General features: G+C 46.8%; 1 protein-coding gene across 1 annotated transcript in view; it reads right to left on the reverse strand.

Annotated features, from left to right (window-relative positions):
* Positions 1-18961, reverse strand: part of LOC131479660 (CUB and sushi domain-containing protein 1-like) — a 112275-nt gene that overhangs the window by 36000 nt on the left and 57314 nt on the right. The window contains exon 2 of the mRNA XM_058661036.1: positions 13776-13992. Coding sequence (XP_058517019.1) covers positions 13776-13992 — 217 coding nt within the window. The remainder of the gene's footprint in view (positions 1-13775; positions 13993-18961) is intronic.

Raw genomic sequence — 18961 nt, forward strand, 5'->3', positions numbered from 1 at the left:
AGAAGCAAGATGTTCTGGAAAACCAGAGGCCTCTGCCTTACTCTGGGCTTAAAGTCAGTTCACAACTGCCAAGTTTCAGAGCTTGCTTTAACGGCCAAGGGAATTCCAGTTGCAATGATAATCATTATTCACAGAAATCTAAATTTATTGACACGTTTATCTCTTAAGTTTATCTACTTGAGTAAAGTGCATCAGGGGATGGAGCATGAGTTACGCCATGAGTTACGCCATGAATTACGCCATGAATTACGCCAGCTTCTTCCAGCTCCTGCCCCTGGGGAAAACAAGACGAGAGGCTCACACAGAGGGAGCTTTCCAAGGCAGGCCTAGGAGGTGTGCACAATTTTTCTGGGCACTGTCTACTGCTCACTGAGCCCCATGGCCCCAGCTAGATACGAAGAGGGCTGGGATACATGGGCCCGGGGTGGGCATTGCTTCCCACTGGGGACTCTTAACTATGGGAGATAAATAGGATTAACAGTGGACAGTCAGCCTTCCCTGTGGCACTGCTCAACGTGGTTGGGGCAATAAACCCTTATGCCAAAGACAAATTCTGGCTTTGTTCAAAGAGCCAAGAGCAGTACTTGGGCAGGACAAAAATAATCCCAGAAGATCTGGCTGAGCCCTTCCACAAAAATCTCTGGCATCACCCAATGACAATTATCAGAGCTGCAAGGAGCTCTGATTTTCTCTAGACTTCAGTTCTTATTTCCCAAGTCAGAAAACTGCAGCTGGCCCTGAGCAGGGATGGGACTCAGTGAAGGCACAAACAAACCAAGAACCGGACTGGGAAGAAATCCAGGACCCCAGGCCCCCTAGTCCTGGCACTGGGTACCACATCTCATTTGTGGCAATTCAGACACACCTGCTGGTGCAATCATTTGGCTCTTTGTTTTCTTAAACTGAATTACTGGTTCTCTTTTACACTTATTTTAATTGCAAGAGAATGAGAAACTGAGTGTCCTGGAGGTGCGTAGTTGTATCCCACTTCTGCCTTGGAAAGGAACAATAGAATGCCAGATCCAAACCTGCAAAATTTCTGGGTTGAAAGGTCTGCTGCCCCAAAGTTCATGGAATAGGAACTGCTGGAGAAGAAAGGGACATTTTCACACCTCAGTAACAGTTCTATCGGCAGCCAATTGCAACAAAGTTGATGGTCAAGGGGTGCCCAGTTGCATTCTGGGGACCCTGTTGCCTGAGGATAAGGAGGTAGGGTAGCCACACAGTCTTTAGGCTAAAGTCTTGGGATCCAGGAAGCTTTCAATATTGGTTGCTATTAAACAGAAGCCTTGATGAATAGGAAAGGTGAAACTTGGAAAAATGTTTATTTTGATCTTGAACCACAGGGCTCTACTGTGTGTGGAGAGATTGCCCAGAGCCCTGACATTATTGCCCGCCTGGCTTTGTATATGACCTGCTGCTCTGTCCAGACCTTCCCTTAGGCATGGGGTGATGGGCACACAGCTACCTGCCCCAAGAGGCACTGCCATTGGTTTCCAGAGCCTCAGTCCTGGCAAAACTCCATGTCTCCCCTTTCAAAGCTGCCTTCAGCCCTGCTGTGCTCAGAGAGTTATGAGAATTTAGGTAAGGCTACTCTAAGCATATTGCTTCTCTGAGCCCATTTCCTCAGCAATAAACACAGAGGCACCGGTCCTTACCTCTGAGGGCAATGCAAAGAAGAAGTGACGTATGGTTAACGCCTTGATGGGAGTTCATGGAAAATGGAAACAAAATATGAATGTATTTTGGTACCAAAAGAATGTTGAGATTTATGTATGGAAACACATACAGTATGTGGCACACAACCAGTAAACAGGATTCCACTGCCTTGAGCCTTCTCACCAGATTCACAGCTCAGGGTGGTAAACATTTTCTCTATGAAAATTCTGCGACACTTCCTTGGCCCAATTCTGTGCCCCAGGAGCGTGGGGCCACAGTCAGGGTTGGTAATAGAAATAGGGGCCTCAGTGGTATCTGTCTACCTCCAAATTGTCTACGGAAGATAAAGCAAGCTGAGCAGTTGCCCAGGACTCCTGTCCAGAGTAGCTCCGTACAGCAAATCCCAGGGGTCCTGGCCTCTCTACATGACTTCGGCTGACTCATTAATCACAGAATAACTTCCCAATTAAACACACAGCTCCCATGAACAGGTTTGCCTTGGGATGCAAATTTACCAGCATTTAGGGTGAATCAAACATATTTACTTTTCAGATATTAGGGGTTTGATAAAATCCATAATGTCTTTGGCCTCAAGTCCTCTTCCTATTAATTATTAAACCCTTGTGTTTCAAGGGTAATTGAATCCATGTTTCTAATTAGTTTACACTTAATTCATCAGAACAATTTTTAAAGAGCTGATGGATGTCCCAATAAGTCTCATGGGCAGTTTAATGAATCTTTATTTAAGAAGAAATTGGCCACACACCAAACTGTTAGCGGCGCTTACCCCTGGAGAGCAGGGGCAGTGGAAGGGCCTAGCGAGCGAGGCACTTAGATATAATTCTCACTGCTGCACTGCTTGACTTTGTCAAAAGCAGTAAGTACCTGTTACGTTTGGGTTTCGGGCAAACTGCTTTAAAAGGAAACGAAATGGATTTTGTTTACAGCAAATGCAATTTATGCAAACAGACATAGCATCTTGGTTCAGAAGAGAACTTGGTCTGTGGCTCCAGGGAACTCATGTCCACTCCTCTCTTAGCCACCTGGCAGCTCAGAGGTCTTCACTGTTTATTTAACCTCTACAAGCAGAATGGACACTGTCTGCTTCATGGAGGTGTCACTGAATTACTGGCTGTTGTGTCTCATGTCTGTTTAGAACCTTTCCCTGCATGCCCACTTCCCTTAGCACATGCCTCAAGCTTCCTGGAAAGGTACCAGACCCCTTGTGATCTGGTCCCGGCCATTCTCATCTGCCATGGCAATGTAGCCTCAGTGAACAAGCCTGCTGTCACTCTACACCATGCCTTTCTCTCGCTCTAGTCTGGATCTATAAACATTTTTCTCTTGAGTTAGAACACTCTTCCCCTCTCTTCCCTCCATCCAAACACCTTCCTTCCAGACAGCCTTCATGCATTTGCTCCATAAATATTTGTTGAATACGTATCTCATGCCAGGCATGATGTTAGGTCTCAGGACTACTACAGAATATAAAGAAAGAGTTTTGGTGGTCATGGAAGCTTACGGTCTTGTGAAAGTAGGCATCAACCAAATATGCTGTCTCTCTCTCTCTCTCTCTCTCTCTCTCTCTCTCTCTCTCTCTCCCCTCTCCCTCTCTGTTTCTGTGTGTGTTTCTCTGCCTCCTCCCTCTCTGTTTCTCTGTGTTTCTCTCTCTCTCCCTCTGTTACACACACACACACACACACACATACACACACACACAGAGTATGGCAGAGCAGCTCTCACAGAAAGGCCTAACCAGGGAGGGAAGGAGGGTTGTCTCAGAAGGAACGCCTGGGTGAGGAAGTCACTATTGGGTCATGGTGTGATAACTGTGAAAGAGATAAATAAACAAAAGGGCAGAAGAAGGGAGGATCCCCAACCTCCCAGAGGAGCAGCAAGGCTGAGTCAGGCTGCCCGTCCCAAACTCTAGCATCCAGGACAGCTTATTCCTCTGTCTCCCTCAAGATTCAGCAAGGTGCTCGCAAACAGAAGCGTCCTTGTGAACTGCTGTGTCTCCAACACCTGGCATCTAGTAAACTTTCAATAACCATTGAATAAATGAACCACTACGCCTGATGCGGTGGTCAGCACACAGTAGATACTTTGTGTATTCATTTCTTTTATCCCCTGTCCAGCACCCTCACTCTGTCCCCATCCTCAACAAAGACTTCTTCATCACCTTGCATCTCCTCCAAGAACCCCTTGCCCACACGAGAGCATTCCAGAGGGATTGTGGGCTAGTCCTTTGAGGGCCTCTGCTGTGTTGCATCTTTATAACAATTTATACTGCTTATAAATCTGGCATAATTGTGGAGTTTTACAACTTTCAAACAGGTGTCTAATGCCAGTCAAGTAAAATCTGCAACTTGGCTCCAAATGTCTCACATTGCATTCTACCTTAGGCTCATGACAGAATGTGTATTGCAAATAAGTGGGGGAGTTGGGTGTAAAGTATCCCATAACTAGAGGCATGTGTCTGTAGGCAGGGTGGCTTCGCGGTGCCTGGCTGCTGCAGTCACTGCCTATTCCCTCGAAGCCCTCCCCACAGAGGGAGGCTGTTGATTAGAGCAAGTCCATAGATGATGTTCGCTTGTGTTCCACTACAAAACTTCATTCCACGCTCAACTACAAAGTAATGAGCGATGTGCCAGCTTGGAGAGGCCACCAAATTGTGTGCATGCGGAGACGTGGGAATTGTTTCAGTAATTCATGCAACCAGGGCTGACGCTGCATTCTCTAGAAGGCTCTTTGTTCTTCTCCGGCTAATTTCCAAATTCCTACAGCCTCCCTATCCTCAGGATTGACTCTGACTCCATTCTGATTCCCTCCCTGATCCATTATAAGAAGAATCTGATCAGCTTCTATTGTAAATTTAATTTCAAGCAGCCAGACGCTGCCTTCTGGCACCCCAGGATGCTGTTGCGTGTGAATAGCTCCAGATGAAATGTGAGATGTTTTCAGGGAGTGGGCTCTAAACTCCTGGTGGAAAGAAGGAGATGCTAGCAGATACATGGCATCTGCATAAAACAAGCAGTGTGGGGCCCGGCGGCGTGGCCTAGCGGCTAAAGTCCTCGCCTTGAAAGCCCCGGGATCCCATATGGACGCTGGTTCTAATCCCGGCAGCTCCACTTCCCATCCAGCTCCCTGCTTGTGGCCTGGGAAAGCAGTCGAGGACAGCCCAATGCTTTGGGACACTGCACCCGCGTGGGAGACCCGGAAGAGGTTCCAGGTTCCCGGCATCGGATCGGCGCGCACCGGCCCGTTGCGGCTCACTTGGGGAGTGAATCATCAGACGGAAGATCTTCCTCTCTGTCTCTCCTCCTCTCTGTATATCCGGCTTTCCAATAATAATAAAATCTTTAAAAAAAAAAAAAAAAAACAAGCAGTGTGCCAGGAGTCCACTGGCACCTTCGCACCCTCAACGCCAGGTTCAGCATCGCTGATCATTGCCTATTCTACAGAGCAGGAAAGTGGGGCCCACATGGATCGGCTCACTTGCTCCGAGGGCCCTGGCACTCAAATCACTCTGCCTCCAGGCTTGCCTGCCTCAGTGTCACTAGAATTTGGGGCCAGGTGATTCTGTGCTGACAGCAGATGCTCCATGTTTACTAAGATGTTTAGTAACATTCCCAGCCTCAACCTGCTAGATGCCATTAGCATGCTTGTTGCTGTGACAACAAAAACATCTCCAGACACGGCCAAGTATCCTTGGAGGGAGTTGAGGGTGGCGTAGAGCAAGCTGCTTCTAGGTGAATCTTAAAAATTTATTGGATTGTTTCATATTTTTTGTCTAGCAGTGTTTTTTATTTTTTTCTGCATGTGTATGAGCAATGTTTTTGCACCACAATTCAAAATGGTTTACATACATTGTTTGATTTAATCCTCTTAACCAACCCAGTGGCATGTTTTGATATATCTACTTTATAAAGAGGAGGGTCTAAGCAATTGGCCAATGTCACACAGTCAGGGAAGAAATGGAACTTAGATTTTCACAAGACTACTATATGTTTCACTGCTTGGCTTTCCCCTAGCAAAAACAACGTGGTAGGTGGTTTGGTTCCCACACTCACGGAACCTATCTAGCAGGAGGAAATCATTGCTCACAGTACAACCCAAGCAAGGTGGAAAAAGGTGTGTTTGAGGGGACCTGGTGACCTGAGTCTAAAGGGAATTCTTCAGCATCTTGTTGAGGCCAGAGTGTTGGGTGGAAGGAAAGAAAAGAGAGCTGGTTTAAAAATGCAGCAACACCAAGAATTGCCAACACTGGGCCTGTCAAGTTTCAGACAGACAATAAATATGGCAAGCCCCCTAGGTGGTACAAGGAGAGACACCTGCTGTCTACTTCTTCCCTTACTGTCCATGTGGGAAGTGAAGGGAGACACATGATATGCACGCACAATGCATGCAAACACATGACACACTGCATGCATACATGTTACATGTTGCCATTGGAATAACCTGTGCATGTACCCAATACATGACATGCATGCGTATGCATATTACATTATACACACGCACACTACATGCACACGCATAGGGTATAAGCAAAGCAGTGCTTTCATCAGCCATTTCCCAATCTAGAAGGTCCACTGCGTAGGCTGGTGTCCAGTCTCAGGATGGGCATCAAAGCCCCCTAGGAAGACTTGAGTTTGGAATGCAAGGATGCACATCCTACTTATGGACTGTTTAGGAACCTGCAGCAGGGGACTCACATCCGAGACAACAGACCCAGAAGTCCATGTCTGCCACTCTCACTTCCGGAAGAAGGTTCAGAGAAGCCAATATGGTATTCATCACTGCAGAGACCAGAGGAATATAAACCCTAGCCTGCACTTGAGCGTCCCAGGAAAACCCTGAGTGCAGGGTGTCCCCTCTTCCACCAGGTGAGTGGAGGCTGCGATCCACTGCAAGCCTGTCCGTGAGGAGTCATTCTCCACTCCCTTCTTTCTCTTGTTCCCACTCCATGGTTCCTATAAACGCACTGCTACGTGTGAGTACAACTTCTGTCCACAGCACCATTCAAATTCACATCGGCTTCTCTGCTCCTTGTTCCCACGTACACTATCACAGTCGCTAGGCTGCCCCCATCCCCAGTGTACTTCCCACACTGCAGCCATATCAAGCCAAATCCTCTGCAGACAGAGCTGGCATTGTGCGATCCACAGGCGAAGTCTCCGCTTGAAACCCAGGAGCGGCTAGCCAGCGTGATCAGGCAAGAAACAAAAGGGAGCCATTTGCATTCCCAGGTAAACTCAGGGAGGTCCTAGAATACTAGATCAACACACAGACATCACTGCCTGTCCATACGCTAGCAACAGCTAGTAGAAATAAACACAATCGCATGAACAAGAATCAAGACCTTCATAGGAGGCATTTCCGATTCATTTCTCAAAAGCAAGAAGACATATTAAAATTCTCCCTCCACATGCATGCATGAACTCTCATGGACATGACCTCTGATGAAATACCTACACAGGTAGCTTAGAAAGAGACACCTGTGAGCTACAGACACTGAGGAAAGCTACCAGATGCACAGCCAGTAAGACCTAATTAAGAAAAAGGTGAGGCAGGCAGGATGTTGACACAGAGGAACAGCTTGAAGTGTGCTCTCAAGCAGGAAAGTCTACCCAGAGTAGAACAAAAATCAGAGAGAAAGCAAAGAGATGCACACTTAAAGACAGAAAAAGAAGTGATGGTTAAGAAGCTTAATGAAAGAAAGTACGAGGGCCAGTGTTGTGGCACAGCATGTTGAGTCACCAACCACAATGAGCTCTGGCTGCTCAGCTTCCGGTCCAGCTCCCTGCTAATGGACAGAAAGGCAGTGGATGAGTACAGGAACCCCTGCGTCCATGTGGGAAACCAGAGGGAATTCCCGCCTCTGCCTGGCCCTGACCTAATGTGCAGCCATTTGTGGAGGGACTCCGCAGATGAACGATCTCCCTCCCACCCCCACTTCTCTCCCCGCCCCCGTCCCTTTTTCTCTCCTCGTTACTCTGCCTCTTAATTATTTTAATCTTTAAAAATTAAAAAGCATTACACATCAAAGAGGAACAGTCATACCAGTTATCTCACACACACACAAAGTGAGTAAACTCTCTTATTAACAAATATAGACTTTCAGGACGTAAGAAAGCTAAGAGTGTCCCTAAAAAAAAAAATAACGTAAATGTGTCAAAAGATGAGGGATTGACAAAGATGGACATGTCAGGTGCAATCCTAAATGGAAAGGGACTGACAATATTAGTGCGAAAGCAGAATTTAAGGTGAAAAAACAATGGGAAAGAAAGCTAGTATTTATATTAGAAAAATACAATATTCATTCAAAAGTTCTAATATTTAAAAATGCTCACTAAAGGACACACAGCAACCAATATAGAAAATTGAAACAGAAATAAGGGCCCAGCACAGTAGCCTAGTGGCTAAAGTCCTCACCTTACACATGCCAGGATCCCATATGGGCAACTGGTTTGCATCCCAGCGGCCCCACTTCCCATCCAGCTCCCTGCTTGTGGCCTGGAGAAGCAGTCAGGGACAGCCCAAAGCCTTGGGACCCTGCACCTGCATGGGAGACCCGGAAGAAGTTTCTGGATCCTGGCTTTGGACTGACTCAGCTCTGGCTATTGAGGCCACTTGGGGAGTGAATCATCAGATGGAAGATCTTCCTCTCTGTCTCTCCTCCTCTCTGTATATCCGGCTTTCCAATAATGAAATAAAATAAATCTTTTTTTAAAAAGAAAGAAAAGTAAAAAGACCAAAAGTGACAGTGAAAATGTGAGACCCACACACTCTTTAACAACAAATATCAATTAGTCAACACATAACAAATTAGAAAAATTGAATTATATAAATAATGATTGTTTATTCTTCAAACACAGAATATCTATTCTTTTCAAATACTCAGAGGATGTTTACAAAAACTCATCTCATACACAGGGAAGAAAAATCATCAAATTCTCCAAAGCACAAAGTGTAATCTGATCATAACGCACTAAAACTAGATAATAATTTTTTAAGTACAAACAAATATTACTTGAGATTTTGAAGACAAAGCCCTAGAGTCAATGAAAGAACAAAACTGCAATTAGAAACTCTTCCTGAAATAACAAGTGCCCATCAAAATTTATGGGGAAATGGTCAAAGTTGTACTTAAGGGAAAATGCCTCTGAATGCTTTTGTTACCAAGCAAGAAATAATGGAACTAATTCAATTCACAAAGTCAGCCAAAGAGCAACATCAGCCTAAGGTAAGTGGGGGGAAAGAGTGGATAAAGATAAAAGTGGAAATCAATAGGTTAGAGAATAGCAAAAGAATAAAATTGATAGTCCTCCTGTTGGAACTGTAGAAAGACCAATAACGGAGGCGAACTGGTAAGACAAACTGAGAGGAAAGAGGGAAAACACAAAGGCACCAGACAATGGGGTGCCCACATGGCAGGGACAGAAAGACAGCCTGGAAACACCACACACCAGGCTAGGTTCCAGCAAACCTTAGGAAAACAGGCAACAGAACAAACGCACAGAAGGAGCCTTGGGGGCAGGAGCTGGGTGCAACAGTTGAGAAGCACTGGGTCACTCACATCCTGTGACTAAGTGCCTGGGTTTGAGCTCCTGCTCCGCTTCTCACTCCAGCTTCCTGCTCTTGTGCACCCACCGAGGGCTGCCAGACCACGAATTCCTACCACTCACATGGCAGACATAAGGTGGAGTCCGGGGTTTTGGCCTGACCCAGCAGCAGCAGCTGTTGTGGGCTTTTCAAGAAAACCTACGTAGACTAACAGCTATATAAAAACATGAAAACAGTTTACAAAGACTCAAGGGTCCCAAACAAACACACCCTGGGGTCTCCCCTCTCACATGTCCCCCCAACCCCTTAAGGGAGCACCACTTCAGTGCCTTCAACATTACGTTCCATTGTCATTGTAAGGGTCCTCGGGGGCCATGTCCCCTTCCAGTGTGTCCTAAACTGTGAACTCCCTTGGTTCCATTTGTGCTAACAGGCATGGGGTTCCCTTGGCAGAGTCCACAGGCCCTTGGCTAGTCCTGAAATGAACTGAAATGAGCAGATCAGCAAGACAGAGAGGCACAGCCCAAGCATGAACAGCCGAGTGAAGCTGTCCAGAGCCATCTCCACTTACGGTATTGGGCCAGGCTTGGAAACCCATTCATGTGCAAGGCCGGACCTGGTGACCCATTCAGATCCCTGTGCTTCCTAGGATGGGAAGCGTCCCCCGCAAACAGGACCACATACTTCCCTAGGTTGTGGAATCCCCCATCCCTCTATATCTTGGAGCATGGGCCAGAGCTGCCCCCCCCCCCAACTGGTGAGTTTTCTTCCTCCCAAGTGTCAGAGAACAGAGACTTGGAGCACACCTGTGGAGTCCCAGCCTGAAGAGCCAGGAAAGCCTGAGCTGTCCCACATGCTGCCAGCATCCATACGTCATCTGACTTTAGCAACACTCATCCACAGTCCACACAGATGCCCTAGGGAAGGTATCATCTGAGCTCCCAAGTGCCTGTGGGCAAGACCTGCTCCTTGGGGCCCTCACCCAGTCTCCCAGAGTTAAAGCACCACTGGGTCCCAGTATCCCACCTGTGTCTCTCCAGCTCCAGTTCCCCTGAACCCAAAACTCACATCCTTAAGTATATGCTTAACAGCCTCACCAGGGTGTCGACCGGGCACCCCAAACTATGGATGGCCCAACTGCAGCCTTGACTTTCCATGCCAGCACAAGCAGCCTTCTCTTAGGATCCACAGGGCACAGTGCCAGGAGCCCCTCGTGGTCAGCCACTCCAAGAGACACTCAAGACTCTCCCATATAATGGTGCCATGTGTGCATGTAACCTTCTCACCCACAACATGCCCGCCCCGACACCTACAGATCCATTCCTGCCTTCAAGGCATTCGGACTTGCCCTTCCTGAAGCCTCCAGCACCCCCAAGGTTCCCTCTCCATTCACAACCTCCAGGGCCACTTTTCAGCCACCCCTTATTCTGGAACCAGCCAACACCGTGTGTGTGTTTCCTTATTGCCATCCAAACATGGGCTCCCACATGGGCCAAAATTATTCTCTTGGGGAGGAGGCTGCCATCCGCCACCTGCTTCATTTGCATCCTCGGGCCTCCTACACTTCCCTCTCCCTGGGCTTCTACTTCTATACAACCATGTGGCTGGGGAGGACCAAGCTGCTGGCTGAAAAGCACAAAGGTGACCAGCATATTTTTCAGATCTGGGTTGTGCCCTCTTATGGATCACTCAGGAGCTGACTCAAGATGCCCTTGATGCCACAGGAGCCACCTTGGTCCTGGAGAGGAGCCCGAAACAGGCCATCTGGGTCTCCCTCATTGGACTCCATCTCTGTGACCTCCTCGGTGAGGGTGGCACGTCCCAGAGCAAGAAGTGAAGCTCATAAAGCAGGCGGGCCATTTACGAACCCCTAGCATGCCTTGGCAAAACTCCCCCCTCCAGCCTGACCAGGAGCCTCATCTCCGGAGCTCAGAGGGCCAGAGGGCACTCAGCGGCTCTTGTATCACGTCTCGGAGCCCTCCTCTCCAGCCACCATGCAGTTCTTCTACCAACCCCAGAGCCCTCTCCCAAAGCCATGAACCAAATGGAAACAAAACTTTTTGCAGAAAAAGAAAAGCAACCTACACATCTCCTCCAATAGACCTTCAACCATCTCTCGATTACTTACGATACCTAATACAATGGAAGAGCTGTATAAAAAGAGTTGCTACACTGTGTGAGTATTGTTTGGGGAACAATGACAAGGAAAACAGTGTGCAAAAAAGCAATTATTTTTTTTTCTGACACATTCGACACAGAATCCATAGATTTGGAAGGCTGTGGGCTTCTGAGCCGTCCCCATCTCAGGAGATGGCTACTTTCTGCTACCAGTTATTCTGGCCAAAATGACTTCCAGACCACATCCTCAATCCAGCAGCAAAGCCTGTCTGCTCTGTGTGTGCAGCAAGGCCCAGAGCCGCCACTTCTCACCGCCTCCTCCTCATCATTGCAGTCTCCAGTGGGCATGCCCCAGCCTCACCCTTTCACTCTGTTCTACCACCAACAACCCATGGTATGTCAAAGCAAAGCTCCCCTTGGCTCAAAACCTTCTGAAGGCTCCCCATTTCCCTTGACATTAAAGCCAAACTCCTAGGTGGTTCTAGAGCATCCACCACCTCCTGTCACTTCGCTGCCTTGCCCCTCACCTTCCAGGATTTCTGCGCCCTGTCTCCATTGCAGCCTCCTGCTCCCAGGTCTCCCACACACTCTTCTCTACCTGTGTGATAAATTCAAAGTAGCATATCACAAAGATGACACCAGCGAGGATGGTCCTCTTGGTCTACACACCTGGATTGGCCAGTGGGCTGTGCTGGGTAGGACCACTCTCTCCCAAAGGCCTTTCCTTCTCCTACACACTTGGCTTTCACCCACACAGGATGCCTGAAACCACCTTACTTCATTGTTCTCAGACACTTTCCCCTTTGCAAAGGCCTTCTCAGCACCAATATCCCAACCATTCCCACTTGTTTTGTCTTCAGAACACCTCCTTTCTCGGCCATGCCCTTGCTGTCTGCCCTCTGAGCAGGTCACCTCCAACAAAGCACAGCTTTGCTTTGCTCACTGCTGTGTCTCCAGACCCAGGTCATTGTCAGCACCTAAGAGATACTTATCCTGGGGCCCAGCATGGTAGCCTAGAGGCTAAAGCCCCGCGTTGCATGCACTGGGATCCTATATGGGCGCTGGTTTGTGTCACAGTGGCCCTGCTTTTCATCCAGCTCCTTGTTTGTGGTCTGGGAAAGCAGTTGAGGATGACCCAAGGTCTGGGGACCCTGCACCTGCGTGGGAGATCTGGAGGAGGCTCCTGGCTCCTGACTTCGAATTGACTCAGCTCCGGCCATTGTGGCTGCTTGGGGAGTGAATCAGTGGGCAGAAAATCTTTCTCTATATATCTCTTTGTCTCTGTAAATCTGGCTTTCCAATAAAATAAATCAATACATCTTTAAGAGAAAGAGAGAGAGAGAGAGAGAGAGATGCTCATAAAGTATTTGTGAAAGGAATGAATCAACAGGACTCCTGTCCCTTTCCCCAAAGTTCCCCTGTACTCCTGTTGGGTGCCACACCCTGGTCAACCTCAAGGGAAGCTAGAAAACTCCTGGCTTGTCAGGCAAGGCACAGGTACACCCAACCCAGCTGCAGTTTTCCCAGACTGCATTGCCTGCAGAAGGCAGGGAAAGTGGAGAAGGAAGAGTTGAGGAAAAACAAATAGCCTGGGGATTCCAGGCTCCTGCAAGCATGGGGTGACCCTGCTCTGGGAGTCTGCAAAAAAAGCACTCCAATGCCTCTTAAATAAACACTAGAGGTTAAACATCAAGCAAGAAACTGCTCATTAGTGTACCAAGTCATCACATGCAATTAGCACCTCAGACTCCCCAGAGTCTTGGCTACTCCATTAACCCTTTGGCTTTCTAAGGAGCCCAGAAGCCCGGCTGGTGGAACAGGGACAGAGACAGGGATGATGCTTGCTCAGACTTCTGAATCATCAAAATCCAGGAAGTCTGATGTCAAGGACTTCAATCTTGCCCAAGAGCCCAGAACCCAGAAAACTGGGGCAAGCCTTCCTGGCCTCTTTCTCCACACACGTCAACACTCCTCCTTGAGAGATGCTCAGGAGAACAGATTTGGGAAGATGGGAATTTCCCTCAATTCTAGGTTCTACAGCCACAGCCAAGGCTGCCCAAGTGCATGGAAAATCCCAACAGAGTAGTGACAGCTTCAACTCCATGTTGCAAGGCATATGCATTATCCATCACCATCATCCTTCAACCCCTGTTCCGTTGGGTTCAAGGAGAAAATGACTATCATTGTGTGCCACAAACTCTGTCTCTCACACATGCACATGCAAAAATCAACAGAAAGGCATTTCCACAATTGATGTTTTCCCACCTAGTTTCCCCAAATGCTCTACTCAATCTCACTAATTGGATACGTATACAAAGAAAGGAATCAAGAACTTTAAAGAAAGCGGTCTTGTCAGCAACTGTAGACCTTTCTCCCAAGCCATAGTCTCAGCACAGCTGGCTCAGATCCCAGCTGCTCAGTAGGGAAGTGGTTACCTTGTCCTCAGGTTCTCCGGCTGAGGCGGGCCATCAAACACCGACAACACATCAAAGTCCTCTTCCAGGGCAAAGGACTGGAACACAAGCTGGATCCTGTGCTGGGCCTGCGCAGTGATGGTCCATGTGCAGTTGGCATAGTTGGGGTAGCCATACGGAAACCCTGGGCTCTCCACTGTCCCATTGGGACCTTGTAGTTGGAATGTGCAGTTCTGACCTGGGAGAGAGAAAAAGAGGACCTTCAGTGTGTACCACAAGAACTTCTAGAAACTTCTACAAGAACATGAGCAACTATTAGGGAACCCTATGGGCCAGCCCTCATGCTTGGCACAGGGAGAGGAAGAAAAGTGACCCCATTTGCGATGAACTCTCTGTGCACTGCCCACTGGCCAGGAGACAGACAGCATATTGTTCTGCCCAAGTATCAGGTCAACTCTGTGAACTTAAGTTTGTACTTCATAGAGAGGCTCAGTGACTGTGAACTCAAAGGCAACCCAAACCAGGCTCAAATCGGAATTGCCCTTTACAGCACAGAGCTCCAGAAGGGGCATTTCAAACCTTTTCCACCATCAGAAGCCTTATGCTTCCTGCCAGTGTCCCTCTCTCCACTCGCCAATTACCAGGATCACCTTGCGTTCCAAGTTCCAAGTCCTACCAGTCGCCCCAGGTGGTCTCCATCCTCTCCGTATAGGAACCATCTCCTCCCAGCATCTAAACATAACCCTCTCCCTGCCTTTCAGCTCCTCTTACTCTCCATGCTTCCAGAACCTGCCACTCTCTCTCCATGCATTCCATTGTAAACATGATTAAGACTCTTCACTAACAACGTATTCACTCCACTCTTCTGCCTCCCATCTCAATCCTGACCACTCCCTCGCAATCAAGCCCCCTGACAATACAAGCTGTCATATTTTATCCCCTGCCATCAACTCTGCCTCCAGTCCTGCTGACTGATCTGCACAAAACTGTCACGGTTACCAAGAGGTTGCTTTTTATCTCTGTGCAAACTGATCACCCATTGCCTCCACACCCATCTTGTAGAACACCGTTGCCCTAGCCTTGTGCACCATATCCCCTGGGATGTGGGTAGGAAAGGGACCTTGCCCCGTGGAGATTCTGGAAGGAGGAGTGCGAAGAGGAGGAGGAGCCTGTGGGCCCACCTGGTCCCTGTGATGCCCCTGATTTGCTGGGGGCTACCTTTGGAGCAATTACATCCTTCCCTCCACTGTGTCTCTGGTTCCTCTTCTGGCTTGGTGTCAGGGTCTCCGGATGACCCATGATGGCACAGGGCAGGCCAGCCTCTCCTTGGAATTTTGCCTTGGTATCTGGGTCACCCCAGTGATCCTCCGTAGCACAGGGCAAGCCAGCCTCTCCTTGGGACCCACAGACTCCTGATGTCCTCCACCCATTCTGCTCCCCTTCCACTGCTCCCTTTCTTGAGAAAGGGAATGAAACTTCCATCTCTTTGTCTAAACTAGGTCCATGTGGAAGCTGACAAGGCCATTCTGCCACCCTCTCCCACCTCACATTCACCTCTTCTTGGTCTTTGCCAGCCCATCCTTCATACTGCAGCGAGGGACAACTGTGCAAAACAGAAATCTGAGCATATCTCTCCCATGTCACACCTCCCCCAAACTTTCAGTGACTCCTCATTGCTCTTCAGGAAGGAAAAAACAATGCAAGGTTTATAAAGCCACTGCCCCCGTGACCCCTACATCTCAGACCCACCAGCTTTCCAGCCAAACCCCACCCTTCTCCAGCCTGTCTCCCACCACATGTCTGTCCTCTTAGCTGAAAACACCTAGCCTTCCCTCCAGAGTATGGTCATCTCTCAGAGCCCAGTCCACTGCCCGCTGGACTGGGTCAGCCCCTCTGCTACGCTCTTCTGTGATGCCATCACCTCTCATCCGTAGCACCTGTCACAGACACAACTTCTGCCATTGCACACGATTGCTTCAGAGGTGTTGTTTCACAGAGGCCCATCTTTAAATCCAAACCCCACGCTGAACAACTTGACGCATTCGTTGTATGTGTTTGATGTTTATCCGTGCATTGTTCTGACAGCCTTACCTATGCTGCCTTGTGTAGTCCTTAAAACAGCCCTGTTAATACCACCAATATACTCTCCATTTCAGAGACAAAGAATGCAGGCAAAGTGAAACTAAGGGCCAAGGCCCAAAGTGCTGGTACTGAGAAGTGAGATTCAGACAGACATGGTCCAGTTTGGATACTCACTCTCCTCACCATGACGCTGACAAATGGACTCAACACTAATTTTTTAAAAGCCACTTTAGGGATTAACTAACTAAAGATGGTTAATCTCTAAAATGACTTTAATGTTAAGAATGCTCTTAAAGTATCCGTTAAAGGAGGAAATAAAAGTTAAAATCTTTCACATTGCTAAATAAGTATTAAATTGGACATGGAATGCTGACTAAAATAGCATTCATAACTAGAGAAAAGAACATTTCCTAATAATAATAAAGCAGAGATTTAGAACAATATCCTACAACAATCTCATTGAGATTGAGACCAAGACAGAGAGGCCATCATCACCGCTGAGATTTCAAGTCTTATTGGAAGAGCTAACCCCTGTGGTACATGACAAAGAAATTAGACAGGAGGAAGCGAAAACACGTTTGCAGATGATATATTAATATTTCTGTGAGACCCAGGAGAATCCATTATAAAGCTATTAGCACTAATAAGAAATTTTAGCAAAGTAGTCAAACGTAAAATAATATACAAAAATCGGTAACATTCCCGTGTGCCTGTAACAGATAAAAATATAAAGAAGTCTTGTTTATGATAACTACATAGTGCATGTAACACAGAGAAATAAGCTCAATAAGAAACCTACAGGCATTACATGAAAATGAATTTTACAGAAGGCTTCAAATTTTTGAATAACTGGGTAGACACAGCATCATCTTGAGCGGAAAGACTAACGACTCGCAGGTTAATTTATAACATTAACCTCTTGGAAAGTCATTGAAAAGTTAATTTATAAGTTTAATACAATTCTGATCAAAAGCCCAATGACCTGTTTAAAAGTTGGCAAAATAATACCTAAGTTGAACTGAAAAAAAAAATAGATAACGCAATAAAAAAAGGTAGTGAAGTTAATAGTTGGTTCTACAAGCCACTGAAGAGCATCAAAAATGACATCCACAAAAACAATGCGGGAGAAGTCTGACAGTTGACTGTGCCAAGTAGAACATGGTATAGTATTGCAAGAAAAGCCTTATGCTAAAAATTAAAACATCTGTATGCCCACATTTTAAAAAAATCAATGAGAGAAGAAAGATTTTTCGCAAGGTCAACTAATTAACTGTGTGGGAAAGAAATTAAATTATCTTCTTAACTCACACCACAGGGTAAAAGAGATTCCAAATGGAGCCAAGAGTTGAATGTTAAAAAAGAAAAAAATCAAGACATAAGACGATTAGAAGAAAATATAGGTGAGTAATTATCTGTGATTTTTCTGAAATCTGATGGATTTACATAAAAAGTATGTGCATATCAAAAAGAGAAACAAAAGTCATATAAAAATGCTAGTAAAAGTAATTCTATATGGAAAGGACTACCATTAATAATCGGCACAAGAGTACACACTGTAACTGAGGACTGCACAGACTCTGGACAAGTTAGTTCATAAAAGATAGGATAGATGAAGAGCCAGCCGCAAAAACAATAACAAGGAGTGTCCACCTGCACAGCTTCCCAAGGAAACAGCTCTGAACTCCCCACTGGCATAGGCACCAGTTCTGCCTGGGACACATCCTGTGGTAGAGATTACTACATCATGTAGCTCACTGATTCAGTCCTCCCGGGGAGACGCTGTGTTAAGGCATGGGGTCTGAATCACAGAAGACCAGGAGTGGAACAGGAGTGTGCCAAAGGGGTACACACAATGGTTCTGGGCTCCATCTTAAAGGCCACCTTCGTTCACATTTCAAACAATCACCAACCTCAATATTACCACCACCGGCAATCCCCAGATCCAAGCCTCTGCCAGAATCTGGCATGAACAGTATCTTTCACTGCCAAGCAAGAAGTGAAGAGGTCTCTGAAGAGAGGCCCAGGGAACATTTCCCATGAAGCAGTCAGAAGGGTGACAAGAGTAGCAAGAGTAGGCAGAGTGGAAGAAGGAGATCCAAAGAGTAGCTATGTGCAGGAGAAGGTGACACAAGGCATTGAACCCCAGAGATGTGGATGAGGGTCAGGGATGAGGTCACTCAGTTTGATGTCTAAATGGTCTCTCTGGAAGTGAGACTGTGGAGACCAAGAGCTTTGTCCTGACCCGGCCAGGTCCCCAGTGCCTAGAATTCAATAAGTATTTGCTGAGTAGATACATCAATTTCAGCTTAGGTAGCTGGGAGGGGTGCAGGCTGGACACCGGGTAGACTGTAATAGGGAAAGGCAGGATTGGCCAGTGAGAAGGTGGAAGGCCACTCTAGCTTAAACAGCACTGTACATTTGACTCATTGTAAAGGAACATAGAAAAGACAGACAAGATTTAGAAAGAGGATGTTAATGATCATCTCCCTTGGCTTCCAGAAGCAACTGCTGTTAATGCTTTCATTTACTTTTTCTTGATTTTTTTCATGCACATTTTCCATTGTAGAGATAATAATGTACCCTGCATAAGCGCATGTGTTCTTCCTCAGTAAATTATGCTTCAATTTTAAATTGCAAAAGGTAACGAGCTCATGTACTAGCACAGATATGCAGGTACTCACGCAAACAGAAACATGCACCTGCAGGCTCCCTCCACTGCCACCCAACCAAAACTCACAGAAGTTGACAGGTATGTGTCCCTTCCCTGCCTTCTCCTGGCTCATGCAAACATATGGACACATTCAGGAAGGATTTTTTTCTATTATTTGGCTTTAAAAAGGAGATAGCAGCTGAGTTCATTTCTATGTGAGCTGCTTTCTCCCTTTACAATCCATTCGGGACACCTTCCAGGTCAGTAGATACAGATCTAACTTATTTTTTTGCATGAATGTGCAATATTCCACAGCATGGATGTGTTTCCATTTATTCAACCACCCCCTGTTGGTAGCCATTCTGGTCATTTCTCTAAGTTTTCTTTTGTAACAATTCAATAAACATTAGATATAATATGAGATTTCCCCCAGCATATTGCGTCTGCTCATAAACAGCATTTTAAATGGAAACAT

Source organism: Ochotona princeps, chromosome 2, assembly GCF_030435755.1.
Source record: "Ochotona princeps isolate mOchPri1 chromosome 2, mOchPri1.hap1, whole genome shotgun sequence".
In the NCBI taxonomy this organism is placed as follows: domain Eukaryota; kingdom Metazoa; phylum Chordata; class Mammalia; order Lagomorpha; family Ochotonidae; genus Ochotona; species Ochotona princeps.